This window comes from Delphinapterus leucas, chromosome 7, assembly GCF_059928025.1.
Source record: "Delphinapterus leucas isolate spDelLeu-1000000601 "Yukka" chromosome 7, BTC_Dleu_Yukka2, whole genome shotgun sequence".
NCBI classification, from domain to species: domain Eukaryota; kingdom Metazoa; phylum Chordata; class Mammalia; order Artiodactyla; family Monodontidae; genus Delphinapterus; species Delphinapterus leucas.
The window spans coordinates 51,302,437-51,314,481 of NC_143135.1; the positions used below are offsets into that span (position 1 = coordinate 51,302,437).

Genomic DNA, 12,045 nt, shown 5'->3' on the forward strand with positions numbered 1-12,045 from the left:
CTGATACATTCATTTATTCATTCTATAATACTTTTACCTACTTTATACCAAGCACTGTGCTTTCTTACTGGAAAGACAAAGCAGAAAAAGATTTGGTCCCTGCTCTTGAGTTTATATCAATCTCCTGGTGAGACACATATGTAAAAATTTAAGCTAGAATGAAGTAATAGAGTTGCAGGTACATTAAAATTCTATTTTACTTACAAGATCTGAGAAGAAGAGTATATTATTGTCTATAGACTTCAGCGATCATATGTATATTTCATATTTCATCTAGCACTTTGATACTTAATACAATATAGGTGAATCTTAATTTCCTCCTCAAAGAGGAACAGGATTTAACTGCTAATTTGATGAGTTTTCTGTTTGCATTTTATTATAGCGAGAGCACAAGAGAAGAACCACTGTTGATGATAAGTAGTTTTACTATACTATACTATACCAGACTGGAGCTCAGGGCACAAGCCTGAGCTGGAAATAGAAATTTTTGAGTCATCGGCTTACAGATGGCAGTTGTAGCCATGAAGATGAATGTAATCACTTAAGTAGGTGTAGGCTGAAAGGCCAGGACAGAACTCAGTGGAACAGCAATAGTTAAAGTAAGGCACGGGGACTTCCCTGGTGGCGCAGTGGTTAAGAATCCACCTGCCAATTCAGGGGACACGGGTTCGATCCCTGGTCCGGGAAGATCCCACATGTCATGGAGCAGCTAAGCCCGTGTGCCGCAACTACTGAGCCTGCGCTCTAGAGCCCAGGAGCCACAACTACTGAGCCCGCATGCCACAACTACTGAAGCCCGCGTGCCTAGAGCTGGTGCTCCGCAGCAAGAGAAGCCACCGTGATGAGAAGCCCGCACACCGCAGCGAAGAGTAGCCCCCACTCACCACAACTAGAGAAAGCCCGCACGCAGCAACAAAGACCCAATGCAGATATAAATAAATAAGTAAATAAATAAATAAATTTTAAGTAAGGCAGGGACTTCCCACGTCGTCCAGTGCCTAAGACTCCACGCTCTCAATGCAGGGGGTTGGGGTTCAATCCCTGGTCGGGGAAACAGATCCCTCATACCGTGACAAAGATCCCTCACGCGGCAAGGAAGATCCCGCGTGCCGCAACTAAGACCCGGTGCAACCAAATACATAAATAAATAAATAAATATTTTTAAAAATAATAAAGCCTGGCAGAGAAAGTAATCTGTGAAGAATTATCAAAAAGTTAGGAGAGAAAAAAAAAAGTTAGGAGAGAAACCAGGAGAAAGTGATGGCCAGAAAGAAGGGAAGAGAAAGTTTCAAAAGGAAAGGTATGGTCAGTAGGGCCAAATGTATTCAGAGCAGTTAGGTAAGTTGTGGACTGAAAATCATTCATTGAATCTGTTCTCAAAAGGTGAGTGCCTGCAAATGGGCACAGGGCTCTTTTCAAGGCAATAGAAATGTTTTCAGATTTGATTGTGGTGATGATTGTACAATGTTGTAAATTTAATAAAAATCACTGAATTATATAGTTAAGCCACTTAAAATGAGTGACTTTATCATTTGTAAATTATATTTCAATAAAATTTTCCTTTTTTAAAATGTCACTGTCTTGAGTCAAAGAAGTTTCAATGGAGAGAGGAGGAGAGAAGCCACACTTGGGTTTAAGAGGAAATGGGAGACTAAGAAATGGAGGGGGAAAAAAAAGAAATGGAGGCAAGAAGTGAAGACTCTTTCATCTAAGGAATTTTGTTCTGAAGAGAAGGAAAGAAAAAAGAAGGTAGCAAATAAAGAAGTGGGGCATACAAGGTCAAGAAAGGCAGGAAGATAGTGAGTTTAGTTTTACACATATTTCATTGAAGTAAGAATCCAATAGCTAGAGGTAGATAATTATTATTTATTGTTTTAGAAGTAGCAATTGCCATGCAAGTTTCCACAGTAGGTGGACATAGGATTGAAGCTGGAAAGGGAACAATACACCTCCGATACAAGTCCCCTCTCTGGTCTCCAGGCAAAGTCCTTTTCCCATAATTACTGAGCTCAGAGAAGATCTGTAGTGCTTATTCATCTCTATCGGCTTCTAGGCATATAAACATCAACTGATCCTTTAGTATACTATATAGTGAAGAAAATCTCTCCACTCTCTCCATTCCAGTTCTTCATTATCAGGAAGTTTTTCCTTGTATTTAACTCGGATCTCTCTTTTAAAAATTGAGTGCTTTAAAACTCTTCATTTAAGAAAAATGTTGCATGCAGCTGTGCTTTCTGTTGTTAGTGTTTACAAGATCACCAGATATCCTAAAAAAATATTGGGTCACATCTCCAACCTCTCTAGCCTTGGTTTCTCCATCAGAATTAAATTAAATGATGTCTGTAAAGCATGTAGCATAGTGCCTGCACAGAGAAAGAACTCAATAAATAGTTATCATTTGGAGGGAAAGATGCAAAAAAAATGTTTATATAGAGATGTTACTCTTTTCCCCTTGGGATAACATCCCTTTTGTATTATTTGATAGAAAACTTAACATTAGTATCTGAACTATTAACCCATTTTACTTATAAACTCATAAATTAGAGAATGAAATTACATTGCAAAACAATTCATCCATTGCAAAGGGGTCATAGGCTTCCTTTAAGTACCATCTTCTTAAGTGTTTGTTTAGAGTCATTAAATTCCATTAAATTCTTAACAGAAGGCAAACCCAAAAGTTCAAAGTATAACAAACTACTACTGATTAAATATCAATCACAAATTAAGATAAAGCAAGCTTGAAATTATAATGAAAAAAGAGCATTTAAGTGTCTAGGTTTCTAATTTTTCACTTTGCTGTATAGACAGTTAAAATATTGAACAGTCCTGTTCAATACCAGGTATTTATGCTTTGGTAGTAATGAACAGGCAAAAGTCATGCTAATTCCAAGACAGAGCTTTACTACAGGGGAAGGACTCTGTTCTTCCAAATACAAATACCTGAAAGGGACCAATACTCAACATTCAAAGAAACAAACTACAGAGAGACTGACAGGCAGCTCTATATAGTAACATTATTATACATGTAGTTTTCGTTTGTTTACATGTAATTTCAGTGTTCTGCCTTATATCTTCCAATATTATAAATTCTTTGAGGACACACATTTTACCTTCGGTTTGACCTACAAAGCCTAGCCCAGTGTTTTACTCTAGAGGTGTTCAATAAAAGCATAGTAAGTTGAAATAATGAATGCATAATATTGGTGTATTAATTAGGTTGGGTTGCCAGATAAAATACTGGATACCATATTAAATTAGAATTTTAAATTCTATATTCAAATTTAACTGGGCATCCTTATTTTTGTTTGCTAAATCTTGCAACTCTAATTATGAGTAACCTCTAGTAAGAAATCAGATCTTGCAGCCCCACAGACTGGCTAAGGGTTTCTTTCTTTAGCAGTGAGACTGCCCTAATCCAAAGTTTAGAACCAAGCAATCTCACATGCTCAACAGAGAGACTGAACTAGAAAACACATACTATAATTTTCTGATTTTTATAGAGGATAGAGTAAAATACTCACTATAATTCCTAGTTGCAGAAAATTTGGGAAGGAGCAAAGGAGATTATTATGCCTCTTATATGTTCTTGAGAAGAGATATGCTCTGCAGGTACAAAAATCATATTTAGATACACTTTTCTTTCAGGTCTGTTTATTTTTTTATTTTATTTTATTTTTTGCGGTACGCAGGCCTCTCACTGTTGTGGCCTCTCCCGTTGCGGAGCGCAGGCTCCGGACGCGCAGGCTCAGCGGCCATGGCTCACGGGCCCAGCCGCTCCGCGGCATGTGGGATCTTCCCGGACCAGGGCACAAACCCATGTCCCCTGCATTGGCAGGCGGACTCTCAACCATTGCGCCACCAGGGAAGCCCAGGTCTGTTTATTTTTAAAGGCAATTCTGATAGAAGATTGGCTCAAGGGATGGGAAGGTTTGTGGAAAGGTTTGAAAGAGAGAACATTATAATTGGCAATTTCTGGGACTTCCCTGGTGGTCAAGTGGGTAAGACTCCATGCTCCCAATACAGGGGACCTGGGTTCGATCCCTTGTCGGGAAACTAGATTCCACATGCATGCTGCAATTAAGTGTCCTCATGCTGCAACCAAAGAAGCCCGCAGGCCAGAACTAATAGCCTGTATGCCACAACTAAAGATCCTGCATGCTGCAAGGAAGATCCCGCATGTTGCAGCTAAGACATGGTGCAGCCAAAATAAATAAATAAATAAATTTTTTTTTTTTTTTGCGGTACGCGGGCCTCTCACTGTTGTGGCCTCTCCCATTGCGGAGCACAGGCTCCGGACGCGCAGGCTCAGTGGCCAAGGCCGACGGGCCCAGCCGCTCCGCGGCATGTGGGATCTTCCCGGACCGGGGCACGAACCCATGTCCCCTGCATCGGCAGGCGTACTCTCAACCACTGCGCCACCAGGGAAGCCCAATAAAATGTTTTTAATTGGCAATTTCTTCACTTATAGAATTGACTGCTTAGTGAATGCAGCTTCTATTTTGGACAGATTCTTTTTTTTTAATTTCCAAAAGTAAAAACTTCCATATTTTTTTTAAAGCACAACATAATATGGGCAGACGGAATTGGACCCTCTGGCTTTGGTGTGGTCATGTTTCTCCAGTATTATCTCAATGAGCAGGGAGACCGGATCTATTCGCTGAAGAAGCTTGACCCTATGAGACAACAGACCTGCATGGCCCATCCTGCTCAGTTCTCCCAGGCGACAAATACTCTTGACACCATATTACCATCAAGGCATGCTTTAAGGTGCTCATGACCCAGCAATTGCACCCCGTCCTCTGAGGATCTCTTAAAATTTCAGGTCTCTTCTGCTGTCTGCTCGCCCTCAAGAGACTTTCTGAAACCAAGCTCTTTAATCTGTGAGCCTTGAAGCTTTCCTACGGCCCTTGCTCTTTGGAATCCAGTCTCATGATTGCCTTGGATCATGCTTGTTGTGAGGCAATCATGGTAGCATCCCCTTTAAAGGGAAGACGTTTGAATCTTCTTATACTTTGAATCACTGCCAGGTTATTAAAATGATTTGAAGAAAAAAAAACATAATATGACCCCACCAACATTACCACCTACTCCAATTAGCACAGGGTCTAAAAATCCCTCCTATCCTTGTGATTTCTAATTGCTCTCTATCCCAAACCTTATAGTCTTGAAGGAAAAAAATATGCTACTTAAAGATATCCAGAAATGAATGTGATGGGGAAGCATTGGCACTACATATACGCCACATTTCATCTTGACTTGGACACATGCTGGAAGGACTAGCCTCGTTCAAGCCTTAATAGAGAGCACCATGTAAATCTCAGAGAAAGAGAAATTCATAATATTTACTTTACAAATTAATGAACAAAATAAGAATAAAGATGGTAACAGGCCTAAAGTTCTCTGTAGATATTTGTTGAATAAAATGATTTTAAACTTCAGACATATGTGCCCAATTTTTTTTAAAGTCAAATTTTGCAAGGGCATTTCTATTAATGTACACTGGTAGAAAAAAAATTTAAGTGAAATTGACATTTTGGCTCTTAGCTTGAACAGGGAGCCCTTCATGTAACTCAGCCAGTAAAGATTTAGATTTCTAAAATCTTGGTATACCAGGCCATGAATTAAAGACCCGTTCTATAAACTTTATGTCCTGAAGTAAGCCAGGGGCCTGCTTGTTGATCCTGCTTATTTATGTTAAATAAATAAATAAAATAAAAAATGGAAAATAACAAGTTTTTGTGAGGATGTAGAGAAATTGGAACCCTTATCCATTTTTTTAAAAAATTTTATTTATTTTTTGGCTGCATTAGGTCTTTGTTGCTGTGTGCAGGCTTTCTCTAGTTGCAGCGAGTGGGAGCCATTCTTCATTGTGGTAAGCGGGCTTCTCGTTGCAGTGGCTTCTCTTGTTGCAGAGCAGGGCTCTAGGTGCTTGGGCTTCAGTAGTTGTGGCACGCGGGCTCACTACTTGTGGCGCAGGGGCTTAGTTGCTCAGAAGCATGTGGGATCTTCCTGGACCAGGGATTGAACTCATGCCCGTGCATTGGCAGGCGGATTCTTAACCACTGCACCACCATGGAAGTCCCCCCTTATCTGTTTTTGATGGGAGTGTAAAATGGTACAGCTGCTGTGGAAAACAGTATGACAGGTTAAAAGTTAAAACAAAAAGTTAAAACATAGAATTACCATATGACCCAACAATCCTACTCCTAAGTATATACTCAAAAGAGTTGAAAACAGGGAATCAAACAAAATATTTGTACAGGAGTTTTCATAGCAGCATTATTTGCAATAGCCAAAAGGTAGAAACAACCCAAGTGTCCATCAGCTAGCTAATAAATGCAAAAACAAATTGTGATATAACCATACAATGGAATTTTATTCAGCCATAAAATGGAATGAAGTACTGATACATGCTACAATATGGATGAAACTTGAAAACATTATACTGAGGAAGTAAGTCAGACATAAAAGGACAAATATTGCATGATTCCACTTATGTGAATTATCTAGTAAAGGCAAATTCAAAGAGACTACCAGGGGCTGGTGAAATGGGGTAATGGGGAGTTATTGCCAAATGGTAGAGTTTCTATTTTAGGTGATAAAAAATTTTGGAAACAGATAATGGTGACAGTTGCACTACACTCTGAATGTAATTAATGCCACTTAAAAATGATTAAGAAGGATTTGCAACAACATGGCTGGAGCTAGAGGGTATTATGCTTAGTGAAATAAATCAAATACTGTGTTTTCACTTATATGTGGAAACTAAAACATAAGCAAATGAATATAACAAGAAACAGAAACAGACACAGATATAGAGAACAAACTAGTGGTCACCGTTGTGGAGAGGGGTGGGGGAGGGACAAGATAGGTTAAGGGGATTAAGAGACACGAAGTAGAAGATATAAAATGAATAAGATCCAAGCATCTAATGTAGAGCCAATGTTATAACTTTAAACGGAGAATAATCTATAAAAATATAGAATTACTACATTGTAAACCTGAAACCAATATAACCCTGTAAATCAACTACAGTAAAATAAAAAAATAAAAATGATTAAAATGGAAGTGTTCCGTACATACACTTCAGCGCGCGCGCGCACGTGCACACACGCACACACAAACAAAAACCTGGGCCTAAGACTTGATCTGGAGTAGGGTGGCTCTAAATTCCAAAACAGTCCACATATATGACTGTTGGGCCAATGGTAATTAATAGTATCACCTTAGGCTTTCAAATCTGTGCCAGTTTTAACAATAAATTATATGGTCACTCTACCTCTAAGGATCTGATTTTAAGTGGTTCTGAGATCCTAACCACAGGGCATTAGGACCTTGGAAAGATTTTGTGATGACATCTCCTTTTGAAAACTAAAACCCGCAGGCCTCCTGGGAACTGGAGGCAGTGAAGGAAACCTCTGCACTTCACACGAACGCCCTGCTACCAACTGGCAAACAGCCCTTTCCTCTGGGTCCTGATAACCCGAGACTAAAGAGAAACACTGGGAGGATAAAAGCAGAGGCCAAAGAGCAAAGTGCTCCCCCAACCCGTCTCGGTCCCGCCACACTCAGTATGGCTGCTCCTGTCGGAAGTGGAGGAGGGATGCACCACCTCTCGTACGCCCCAGAGGGGCGGGCACTAGGAGCCAAATGAGCTTCAGCGGACCAATGGGGAAAGGCAAGGGGCGGGAACTCGCCAGGGGCGTGGGCCAGAGGGCCGCCGGCGCGTCTTGGGTGAGACGGGCCTTGCTCGCATATTGTGGTTGCCACGTTATTCCCAGTTCTTGTGGCTGGATTTTGCCCTGTCGTGTGCTACCGTCAGCGCTTCCGGGTTGAACTCGGACTGAGCTGATCAGCCCTCACCCTATCCAGTGCTTGTCCCTCCCCTTCAAAGCCAGCCCTTGTCAATGCCCAGCTGGCCCCTCCCTCGCCTTTGAGATGACTCATCTCTGTAACCCATTAAATCGGCGGCGCCAGGTGTGGCCTAACACGTTTGAACTTAAAACATTTTTTTTCTGATTATAAAAATATATGCATAATTTAGGAAATTTGGGAAGGCATAATGAAAAGAAAAATGCTGATATCCCACCGGCCAGAAATAATCATGGCTGATTTTTGTCATTCTTCCTTTTTTTTTCTGTGTATCTATTTTAACACAATTGGGGTAATGCTATATAAAGTCATGTATTCTTTGTTACAAAGTAAGTATTTTTCTTCGTCATTTTAATTGAATATATAGTATAAAGTATTCCATGGATGAACGTGCCATAATTTTTGTATTTCTCCAATGGGCAATTAAATACTTGGAGATTTAAGTGAATAGCAGGTTAGGGGTGGGGCAGGTAGAGAAGGAGAGATAGCTAAGAACTGGCTACTCCACAACTTGATCTTCCCTTTGTAAAGTTGTTCCACAAGAATTACAAGATTTTAGAGCCTTTAGACACTTTACAGTCTTAGGATTCTAGAGTATTACACTCTTGAGAAACTCAGAATCATAATATCTTGGGGTGGTAAGGATCTCTGAAGAAACAAAACCAAACTTTCACCAAACGTAGGAGTATCTAATAATCAGAGCCTTCTCAGAAGTTGGGTCTTTTCGGACTTCCCTTGTGGCGCAGTGGTTAAGAATCCGCCTGCCAATGCAGGGAACACGGATTCGATCCCTGGTCCGGGAAGATCCCACATGTTGCAGAGCAACCAAACCCCTGCGCCACAACTACTGAGCCTGTGCTCTAGAACCTGCAAGCCACAACTACTGAAGTCCTCATGTCTAGAGCCCGGGCTCCACAACAACAGAAGCCACTGCAATGAGAAGCCCTTGTACTGCATCGAAGAGTAGCCCCCACTCGCCACAACTAGAGAAAGCCTGCATGCAGCAACGAAGACCCAATGCAGCCAAATAAATAAATACATACATTTAAAAAAAAAAAGTTGGGTCCTTTACATTTAAGATGTCACCTCTTACTAGATGTACTCAATCTTTCTCCTGTGTTAAAATGGCTGTAACAACCCTTCACAGCCTGGTCAAGAAATATGTTAGGTCTTCCAGCCCCAACTTCTGGTAGGAGCTTTCCTAGTTATCTAAATGTTGTCTTGCACTACAGTTTCTAATTAGGCAGATAAGCAGGATAGAGAAGGGGGAGTTTTCCATGATTTTATTCACTTATTTATTTACTTGACAGGAGAGAAAAATGTTTTGATCTCTTTTGTTCCCTCCCATGGGACTTTCCATGGGAGTAAAGGGACTGACTGCTCAGAGGGCCTGTAATAATGATAAATTGGCCTGAATGTGGGTCTCCAAGTAACAATGATCAAATGAGATAATGTTGAGAGGTAGAGGCTGGATGAAAAGAGCATTGGGCTAGGAGGCTAAAACCTGAGTCCCCTTTCTAGCTGTGTGATGTTGAGCAAGTCACTTCAATGCTCTGAGTCTTAATTTCCTCATCTTGCGATGAGGATGTAAGTCCCTCTTTACTTTCTCTATAAGATTGTGGTGAAGAATATTTGAGAAAATGTCTGTGAAGGTGTTTCAGGAAAAATAAAACACTGTGTTGCTGTTATTATTAGATGGCATAAACATTTTTTAAAGAAAGTTTTGAAACTTTTGAAGAATCATAATCCAGAAAAATTGGGGGAGAAGATATGGCAAAGGTCAAGTGGCATAGTAACTCCCCTAGGCCTATATGACTGTGCATGTAGGGGAGTCCTTCATGAGGTCAGTGACCACTTCTTACTTCATGACAGCATTATCAACAAAGGGTGACTTCTGTTTTACTCAGAAGAATTTACCTCTCTGGCTTGGAAGGAACAGGGTTACCTCAAGTGATTTAGGGTGGAGATTTGTTGAGCATTTCATGGTAGGGATACACTTGCTGGAGGACCCTGAAATGCTGATCAGTCCAGTCTCAGGAAGAGTTGGAATTCAGGAAGAGAGGGTGGTTCTAGATTTGAGAAGGGGCTAGGGCCCACAATAGAGTTGGAAGGTCCTCTTAGCCAGACTTGAAGAATAATCTGTTCACTTGGATTGAGTTTTAGTTTCCTCATCTATAAAGTGGAAAGAATAACGAACTGCCTATGTATGGCAGAATAATGGAATCCAAGACCATTAGAGATGGAGGGCCTTCAGAATTGTATATACATATAATGGATTAAAAGGGAGCTGTTCCAATTAAAGAAGAAGGCAGGAGTTTTGGAGGGTGGCCCTATCTACTTGGCCTTTCCCTTGATCTTAGAGCTTCTAGGGTATCATCCTTATTGTACAGTTTTGGATATTGAAGTCTGGAGAGAAGTGACTTGCTCGGGGTCACATAATGGTAGTGCTGGGACTTGAAAACAGGTTTCTTGAACCCCAGCATGATTTTCTTTCCCTGAATATAAGCTGCTTCCTAAAACATGATAAGAGTATGTATAAAAGGCTGAGATTGACAGGAATAAAAGTATTAAGACTCCAAAGGATAAATGGGTAAACAGCAATTCACAAAGGAAATAAAATTGTATAACAAAGCACGGGAAAGGTTCAATCATACTAACAACAGAAAATGAAAACTATGCAATTTATACTCTATCAACTTTGAAAAGATTTTTGATATGAAATTTTTTACTTAACAAAATTTGGAAAGTTTTCAAGTATATTAATATTCAGTGTTTCTGGAGGTGTGGTAAAACAGGAAATACAGAGAAATAAAGTGATAGCAATTTTTTTTTTTTTTTTTTTTTGTGGTACGTGGGCCTCCCACTGTTGTGGCCTCTCCCGTTGCAGAGCAGAAGCTCCAGACGCGTAGGCTCAGCAGCCATGCCTCACGGGCCCAGCCGCTCCGCGGCATGTGGGGTCTTCCCAGACCAGGGCACGAACCTGTGTCCTCTACATCGGCAGGCTGACTCTCAACCACTGCGCCACCAGGGAAGCCCGAAGTGATAGCAGTTTGACAAACTATATCAAAAGCCTCAAAATGGATCTATCTGGAAGTAATTCTGCTTCTCATGATAGCTATCATTAGGAAGTAATTTTAACATGAAAATTTAGTATAATCTATAATATTAAAAGTAGACAATTTAGGATCCAATGATACATTTTTGTAATAGAATATTATTCAGCTACAATATGATATTTGCAATGAGTTTTTTTAGTAAACTAGGGTGTAGATTATGTTATAATATACTGGAAACAAAACTACCTTGGATGCAGACCATATTAAAATTATTTTTTAAATACATGGATAAAAGAGAAATATAGTGAAATGTTACCGTACTGGCTGTCTTTGGGTAGTGTTGATTTTGTTTATTTTTTAAAATAAATTTATTTATTTTATTTATATTTATTTTTGGCTGCGTTGGGTCTTCGTTGCTGTGCGCGGGCTTTCTCTAGTTGCGGCGAGCAGGGGCTACTCTTCATTGCAGCGCGCGGGCTTCTCATTGCAGCAGCTTCTCTTGCTGCGGAGCACAGGCTCTAGGAGCGTGGGCTCCAGTAGCTGTGGCTTGCGGGCTCTAGAGTGTGGGCTCTGTAGTTGTGGCGCACGGGCTTAGTTGCTCCGCAGCATGTGGGATCTTCCTCGACCAGGGCTTGCACCCATGTCCCTTGCATTGGCAGGCGGATTCTTAACCACTGCGCCACCAGGGAAGCCCTATTTTTTTATAATTTTCTATCTTCTCCAAATGTTTTGCAGTAAGTATGCCCACCCCCCCATTTTTAAGAAACAGTCCTCAGAGACTCAAATAGGCGTAGCATATCATGAGAACTATTTATATTTTGATTAGGAAACTTGGGGGCAAAGATGTTAGTATTCATCAGCAAGCCCAGTGTTTGTCCACAGATATTTTCTGGTGCCTCCAATATGTACATGCAATAAAGATGCTGAGAGAAACACAATGCTGAATCACACAGCGATTCTAAAATCAAAGGGCATCATCTGGGGGTCAGACAAACACATCTGTAAAGAACTATAATACAAGTGGCAAAGTCCAAAAGGGAGGTATAGGAAAATAGGTTGAACGGAGTTATCAGTGTAATAGAAGCAATGGGTATATAAATAGGAGTGGTTGGAATGG

At 40.5% G+C, this 12,045-nt stretch overlaps 1 protein-coding gene and 1 pseudogene across 1 annotated transcript in view; both read left to right on the top strand.

Annotated features, from left to right (window-relative positions):
• The first annotated feature begins 4,591 nt into the window (after positions 1 to 4,591).
• LOC111184808 (H/ACA ribonucleoprotein complex subunit 3 pseudogene) lies at positions 4,592 to 4,803 on the top strand (annotated as a pseudogene).
• Positions 4,804 to 7,668: 2,865 nt separating this feature from the next.
• The window catches only part of MRPL48 (mitochondrial ribosomal protein L48), a 72,221-nt gene continuing 67,844 nt past the window's right edge, over positions 7,669 to 12,045 (top strand). The window contains exon 1 of the mRNA XM_022593778.3: positions 7,669 to 7,734. Coding sequence (XP_022449486.2) covers positions 7,669 to 7,734 — 66 coding nt within the window. The remainder of the gene's footprint in view (positions 7,735 to 12,045) is intronic.